The 8,690-nt window shown below is 34.5% G+C and overlaps 1 protein-coding gene across 1 annotated transcript; it reads right to left on the bottom strand.

Moving 5' to 3' along the window:
• Positions 1-1,311: 1,311 nt before the first annotated feature.
• LOC122301720 lies at positions 1,312-1,761 on the bottom strand. Its single transcript, XM_043113108.1, has one exon. The coding sequence runs from the start codon at positions 1,759-1,761 to the stop codon at positions 1,312-1,314; it is 450 nt and encodes a 149-aa protein (XP_042969042.1).
• Between the last annotated feature and the right edge of the window lie 6,929 nt (positions 1,762-8,690).

The raw sequence follows: 8,690 nt of genomic DNA, 5'->3' as shown, positions 1-8,690 counted from the left end.
TGTGAAGAAGATAATGCAAAATTCAACTTGTAAAATTGGTGGAAGATTAACTGCATTAGATATCCTGTGCTTTCAAGAGTTGTGCGAGGTGTTCTTGCAGTTCCAATATCTACAGTGGCCTCTAAGTCAGCTTTTAGCACAGCTGATCGAGTACTTGATCCTTTCTGCAGTAGCCTATCTCCACTTATGGTAGAAGCCTTTTTTTTTTTTAAGAAGAGTGAGCAATCACATGTCCAATAGTGATGCCCGCCCAAGTTTATTAATAAAACCCTCACTTATGACGGAGGAAAACCATGGTAACAAAAAAACACTTCCAAACAAAACAAGAAAGAAACATTAACCGGAAAAAAGAAACTACGAACCTTAACAACAACGTATAGAAGGAATCCCTAATAAATCTAACCGAATCAAGCCTCGGAGAACCCGAGGCATGGAAGACGTATGAGAATAATCTGAAGAAGCACCAGCCGCGCTAGCTTTAGCCAACCAATCCGCTACTTTGTTACCTTCCTGTAGGACATGCTGGAATTTACAATTAACGGAATGGGCTAAAACGACAATTTCATCCCAATAATCCTCCAAATACCAAACCCCACAACGACCTCTATGCCACCACGAAATAATCACCATTAAGTCAACCTCTACAATTACATTAGAAAGATGGAGAGAAATACACACCCGCAGGCCATATAAAAGAGCAAGGAGTTCTGCTTTATTATTAGAACCCATACCACTAGGAGAGGCAAAGGCTTTCACTAGCTGTCCAGTAGCATTGCGAATAACACCACCCGTACCACAAGAACCCGGGTTCCCAAGACTACTTCCATCTGTGTTCAATTTAAACCATCCTGATGGAGGTTTATGCCACTGCACCACTTTACAAGCCCTTTCTTTTAAAGGAATTGGTCTAATGCGTAAAGCCTCCAGGATCATGCTATCAAAACGAGATAAAGTATGATACTTATCACCCATAAGACCAAGCGATCGAACCCAAAAAGATATTGACTTAAATACCATATCAAAGGATTCTAAAGAACCCTCCATTCTTGCTAGACATCTTCGCCTCCAAAGTCTCCAGGTAATAATGATAGGCATGAGGCCCACAATAACTCCCACCTGAGAAGATGACTTAGCACGCCAGAACCAAGAGGAAACATGTTGTTCCCAATTTCTACCCATTGGTAACCCAAAAAGATTAGAGAACGTTTGCCAAATTTTTCTTGGAAAATCGCCCTCAAAGAGAACATGATTTATGTCTTCATAGTGACCAACACAGCAACAATCACATTTGGAGACAATAGGAATACCAACTCAACGCAGCCTATCATCCACAATCAAAGCCCTGTGCCAAACCTTCCAGAAAATAATAGACATTTTCAACGGAAGACTATTATGCCAAATCCAAGAATGCCATTCAAACGAATTGCCTCTAACTCTAATACACTGCCATGCAGACTGAACTGAAAACAACCCTTCCTCTGATTGGGTCCAGACAAGAACGTCCTTACCCGAATTAGGGCCAGATAATGAGACAAGGATATCATCAACATTCTCTAATCCTACTAAATTTTCAAGCAAGTTCACATCCCATCCATCAGACAAACGGCATTCTTTGATTTTCATCAAAGGTTGACCCACAAGAGGCAATTCATTTATCAAAGGACCATTATCCCGCCATTTATCATACCAAAAATAAATATCTCCTTCTTTAACTCTCCATTTAGAACTATTCAAAACCAAAGGAATACAGCGAGCAGTCATTCTCCAAAATCTTGAACCTTTAGCATCATCAATTAATAACCAAGGTTTCGATCCCACATATTTAGCTTTGAAGAAATTGACTGACTCACTCAAAAATGAGTAGCACTAATGCTATCCCAAGTGCAGGAGGATGTCGTGTAATAATTAGGAATAAATTCCTAGATCGTCTCCACAGGGAAAGTTGCTTAAAATTAAACTCGTTGAAAAAATGTGAAAAACTTCACAAAAAGAAAATAAAATGATGGTATGTGCAATGGATGAAAAAGGGTACTAGTCATGGACTAGATTCATGTCTTTTGATTTTGATTGTCGAATTGGAATGTAAAGGACTAATAGATTAAACTCAGAAATTAATAAAACTAAATTAAGCATTAAACTAAATTAGAAAATAATTGACAAAATATAAACTGAAAATTGAAAATGCCCAAAACCAAGATTCTAGAATTCATCTTTGTAATTAAATCACAAATTCTCAAAATAACACATAACAATTGTAATCACTATTAAATGAAAACTTAAAGAAATAAGAAAAATAAATAACACGAAATACGTAAACAGAAAATAAATTACCCAAACTTCTAAGTAAAAAAATATCTCAAAAGTATTCTATAAACTTTAAACTGAAGTTAAATAAAAATAGAGAACGAAAAGTCTAAACGAAAACTTCCTTTCACTATTCAATTGAAATTCAAAACAAAAAGGAAACAACTTCTCACATATGATGTTTCAGAAAAATCAAAAACAAAAAAAACAAAAGCTTACAACCAAACATTTCTTGCAATAAATTAAGGTAACACAATTAATGAGAACTTCTAAAACAATTTTTTGAAACAAACTAACACACTTGATTAAAACTTCTAAAACAATTCTTTTGTTACATGAAACAAAATAGCACACTTAATATTAAGGTATTACTCTTAATGAAATAAAATTCTAGAACAAATATTAATACACTTAATAAAAAATTCTAAAACAACAAAGTATTGAAACTAAAAGGAGAAACAAAATTTCCAAAAACAAAAAGGAGCTAATTCTTTCAAGTACATAACAAAGAAATAACAAAAGCAGAAAATTGTAGTTGTGTGTTGTAAGTTGTAGATGTCTAAGTTTTGAGTTGTGTCTTGTAAGCTTCGGACTGCATCCTTTTATAGCAGAACATCTTGGCTAGTTGCATCTCACATTCAATTGGTTTCACACTTCAATCTTGCATTCACACCTTAATACAGCCACCTCTTGCATTCACACTCAATTGGTTTCACACTTCAATCTTACATTCACACCTTAATTCGGCTACCTCTTGTATTTAATCTTTTATTGCCGCCTCTTGCATTTCTTCTCTTTCATTTTATTCCAATCAACCAAGTCCAACACGGTTCTTCATGCCTAACTTCATGCCTAACTTGTTGAAAATTCATTCAATCTGTTTTTTTTTTTTTTTTCAATTTCAGCACACAACACTCACCCACCTACTGCTCCCCTTTCTCTCTTATTTACGTCCAGCAATATATATATATATATATATATATATCTGCTTCTAGTCGGTCCAAACTCCCTCACAATTCATTCCCCCTTCAATCAAATTAATCCAGATTACTCCAGCCGGCTTCACCTTTCCACCTCCAGAAAATTCAAACCAATCAGCATTGGCCTACACGTCTCCCTTCAACTCCAGCACATCCCAAACCTCTCTTTTCTCTTTTCATCCAGCAATATATTTATATATTAAGTCGGCACCAAACTTCTCCCAATCACAATTCACAGCTAACTTCTCTTGTTGAATATGGCACTCTACTTCAAGCATTTCGGTGGACAGCAGTTGGTGGACAGCAGCAGCATTTGATGACTTCTTCCTTCCCATCACATGTTCCTCACCTTAATTTAGCTGCACCAACCGATGTAAGTTAAGCCAAACAAGCAACCTTCTAATTAATGTATAATTTAGGTGGGTTGGAAATGAGTTGGTGGATTTATTTGAGTGTGAAAAAGGGATCCGTGAGTTTTGAGGGAAATGAGGGATGGGAAAGCTCAAGACAAAGTATGAACAAGGCATGAACATAATGAACCATGGTATGCACGAAAAATGGAGATGGAGATTAAAAAAAAGAAAACACTCAATAACAAAATAACACAAATGAAAAATTAGCTTGAGCAACTTCCATTCACGGATGGCAAGAAGTGCTTCTATCTTTTGAGATTCATGGATTGAACCCAAAAGATGGAAAGATAGCTCAAGAAACTTTATGAACATGAAGAACAAGAAAAACAATGGTGCAAACGCAAATGATAATGGAAAGCAAGAAAAATTATGGACTAGAATGCACAGTAATCAATAGTTGGTAGAATTTAAGCAGAAATTCATGCTTTTAATCAATTAAAATCACAACTTTGATTTATCCTTATTAATCATTTTTTCATTTAAAACCAATAATAATGTCATGATGAATTTAAAATACACTGGTTTTAAATAGCTAAAATATGCAATATTTCAGCTCAATCACACCCCCCAACTAACATTTTGCTAATCCTTGAGCAAAATAGTGAAAATTAATTGAGATGAATATTGCATAAAGATCGAAATCCAAACAAAAACAATCAAACACAATTCTGAATTCTCACAAAAGTGACATGTTACTACTCAACCCCCAAGGGTTATACCCACCAAGACTATCTCAACAATCTTTCACATAGAATTAAGGCAAATATCTCAGGACTCAAATGTGTGTGTGGAGCTAGACCTCTGTGTGTTCCTCACTAATAAACATGATTTATCATAGGATGTTTCAACCTTAAGATTAATCATTATTGATTCTAACTACCTCAAAGCCTAAGGGACTAGCAGTTTTCACGCCAACTCTGTTTAAAGGTTGAACACTCAACCCCCAAAGTCTTGGGTAACTGTTTCTAGCCCTTTTTACTTAGGAAAGTTCACTAAGTCGCCTTTATTCATTTTCTCTTTCCTTTTTTTTTTTCAATCCTTTCTCTTTTCTTTTCTTTTTCTTTTTGGCATGGCTCGGTAGTCCTACAGTTTACTGCAGTTTACTTCTCCAGTATTAAATCAATGAATGGTAAATAAGGAACACTACAAGCGTAAGCATGTGCAAAATGTCCTTCAAACTTTGCCTTTCGTTCTACAAAAATTTTTATCAAGTTTCATCTCAATAACTATAACATCCTGGTGTTTCAAGCCACATATCAATATAATATGATGCATCAAAAATCATGCTCTATGTTTAAGCTTGAAAATAAATCTTCACAAATGATCCCGCTCAACTACTCCACCAAGATGCTCAAATTTCACAATTTTTTTTTTATATGTGCACACATGCTACTCACCAACTAGTGAGAGACATAGTCCTCAATGAATCGAATGAAAGAAAACAAAGTGCACAGAACTAAGCAAGCAAAACAAACAATCAACATGAAATATAAAATCAAAGCAAATGAACAAATAAAAACAAAGCAAGTAAAGAAAACTGTAAAGAAGGAAAAACAACTTAAAACACTTCCCTGGGGTCTTGCAAAAACAAGATCTCTTCATGTGGATCAAAGACCTTCAGAAATGACTTTAGACGTTGTCCGTTGACAGTGAAGCTATTACCATTCTTCGGATTGACAATGTCTACCGCGCCATGAGTGCGTGGTGCAGGTGCAGCCATGTTTTCTGGTTCAATTTCAATTTCGTCACCTGGCTCACTCAAAGAAAAGACAGACGAGCTATCTATCTCCAAGCTGTGTATACTACTCTCAGCACTCGATGTGACTCTAAGCAACCTATTTGAAGTGTCTCTCACCCATGACATGAAACATCAATCTAATATGGTAGAGATGAGTGGTCGATGCAAATGAGATGAGTAACCAGAGATAATATGGTAGAGAAAAATAAAATAAAATAACAAGTTTAAATTTAAGTTAAACAACTTTTCCTCGGCAACGGCGCCAAAAACTTGACTCACTCAAAAATAAGTAGCACTAATGCTATCCCAAGTGCAGGAGGATGTCGTGTAATAATTAGGAATAAATTCCTAGATCGTCTCCACAGGGAAAGTTGCTTAAAATTAAACTCGTTGAAAAAATGTGAAAAACTTTACAAAGAGAAAATAAAATGATGGTATGTGCAATGGATGAAAAAGGGTACTAGTCATGGACTAGATTCATGTCTTTTGATTTTGATTGTCGAATTGGAATGTAAAGGACTAATAGATTAAACTCAGAAATTAATAAAACTAAATTAAGCATTAAACTAAATTAGAAAATAATTGACAAAACATAAACTGAAAATTGAAAATGCCCAAAACCAAGATTCTAGAATTCATCTTTGTAATTAAATCACGAATTCTCAAAATAACACATAACAATTGTAATCACTATTAAATGAAAACTTAAAGAAATAAGAAAAATAAATAACACGAAATACGTAAACAGAAAATAAATTACCCAAACTTCTAAGTAAAAAAATATCTCAAAAGTATTCTATAAACTTTAAACTGAAGTTAAATAAAAATAGAGAACGAAAAGTCTAAACGAAAACTTCCTTTCACTATTCAATTGAAATTCAAAACAAAAAGGAAACAACTTCTCACATATGATGTTTCAGAAAAATCAAAAACAAAAAAAAAAGCTTACAACCAAACATTTCTTGCAATAAATTAAGGTAACACAATTAATGAGAACTTCTAAAACAATTTTTTGAAACAAACTAACACACTTGATTAAAACTTCTAAAACAATTCTTTTGTTACATGAAACAAAATAGCACACTTAATATTAAGGTATTACTCTTAATGAAATAAAATTCTAGAACAAATATTAATACACTTAATAAAAAATTCTAAAACAACAAAGTATTGAAACTAAAAGGAGAAACAAAATTTCCAAAAACAAAAAGGAGCTAATTCTTTCAAGTACATAACAAAGAAATAACAAAAGCAGAAAATTGTAGTTGTTTGTTGTAAGTTGTAGATGTCTAAGTTTTGAGTTGTGTCTTGTAAGCTTCGGACTGCATCCTTTTATAGCAGAACATCTTGTCTAGTTGCATCTCACATTCAATTGGTTTCACACTTCAATCTTGCATTCACACCTTAATTCAGCCACCTTTTGCATTCACACTCAATTAGTTTCACACTTCAATCTTACATTCACACCTTAATTCGGCTACCTCTTGTATTTAATCTTTTATTGCCGCCTCTTGCATTTCTTCTCTTTCATTTTATTCCAATCAACCAAGTCCAACACGGTTCTTCATGCCTAACTTGTTGAAAATTCATTCAATCTGTTTTTTTTTTTTTTTTTCAATTTCAGCACACAACACTCACACACCTACTGCTCCCCTTTCTCTCTTATTTACGTCCAGCAATATATATATATATATATATCTGCTTCTAGTCGGTCCAAACTCCCTCACAATTCATTCCCCCTTCAATCAAATTAATCCAGATTACTCCAGTCGGCTTCACCTTTCCACCTCCAGAAAATTCAAACCAATCAGCATTGGCCTACACGTCTCCCTTCAACTCCAGCACATCCCAAACCTCTCTTTTCTCTTTTCATCCAGCAATATATTTATATATTAAGTCGGCACCAAACTTCTCCCAATCACAATTCACAGCTGACTTCTCTTGTTGAATATGGCACTCTACTTCAAGCATTTCGGTGGACAGCAGTTGGTGGACAGCAGCAGCATTTGATGATTTCTTCCTTCCCATCACATGTTCCTCACCTTAATTTAGCTGCACCAACCGATGTAAGTTAAGCCAAACAAGCAGCCTTTCAATTAATGTATAATTTAGGTAGGTTGGAAATGAGTTGGTGGATTTATTTGAGTGTGAAAAAGGGATCCGTGAGTTTTGAGGGAAATGAGGGATGGGAAAGTTCAAGACAAAGTATGAACAAGGCATGAACATAATGAACCATGGTATGCACGAAAAATGGAGATGGAGATTAAAAAAAAAAGAAAACACTCAACAACAAAATAACACAAATGAAAAATTAGCTTGAGCAACTTCCATTCACGGATGGCAAGAAGTGCTTCTATCTTTTGAGATTCATGGATTGAACCCAAAAGATGGAAAGATAGCTCAAGAAACTTTATGAACATGAAGAACAAGAAAAACAATGGTACAAACGCAAATGATAATGGAAAGCAAGAAAAATTATGGACTAGAATGCACAGTAATCAATAGTTGGTAGAATTTAAGCAGAAATTCATGCTTTTAATCAATTAAAATCACAACTTTGATTTATCCTTATTAATCATTTTTCCATTTAAAACCAATAATAATGTCATGATGAATTTAAAATACACTGTTTTTAAATAGCTAAAATATGCAATATTTCAGCTCAATCATTGACCCATAGAGAATTATCTCGTAGAAGATTCCAGGCAAACCTCATGTGCAAAGCTGTCTGAACCTCATGGAGAAACCTCACCCCAATACTGCCTTCTGCCACAGGCATACCCATATGTTTCCAGGCTACCCATTTCTTCTTATCCTTCCCATTCAACTCGCCCCAAAAGAACGAATTCATCATTTGATGAATCTTATTTATGACAACTTGAGGAATCTGCAAAACAGTAAAAAGATGAAAAGCCATGCTAGAAATAACATGACGTAATAAAATCAGTTTCCCTCCAGAAAAAAAAAAGACGCATTTTCCGACCTTTATTTGTACACAAAATTGGCTTCGCTCATCTTCTACCCCGATTAGCATTCGCACTGTAATGGATGATGTTGAGGAGTTTGAGAAATTTGATACAGGTGTGGAGCATCATCCACCTTTTCTTATAGTGTCTTTAAAATGTATATCATATTAGTAATTTGTTTGAATTATTATGCTTTTTTTTCCCCTTTTGTGTAGAGCTCATCGAAGACCTAGGGAGTTCTTCAAGACATACTTCTTTGGTAGGAGATGATTAAATTTAAGATAGGACA

Source organism: Carya illinoinensis, chromosome 2, assembly GCF_018687715.1.
Source record: "Carya illinoinensis cultivar Pawnee chromosome 2, C.illinoinensisPawnee_v1, whole genome shotgun sequence".
Classification (NCBI taxonomy): Eukaryota; Viridiplantae; Streptophyta; class Magnoliopsida; order Fagales; family Juglandaceae; genus Carya; species Carya illinoinensis.
This window is presented reverse-complemented; position numbering and strand designations above follow the sequence as displayed.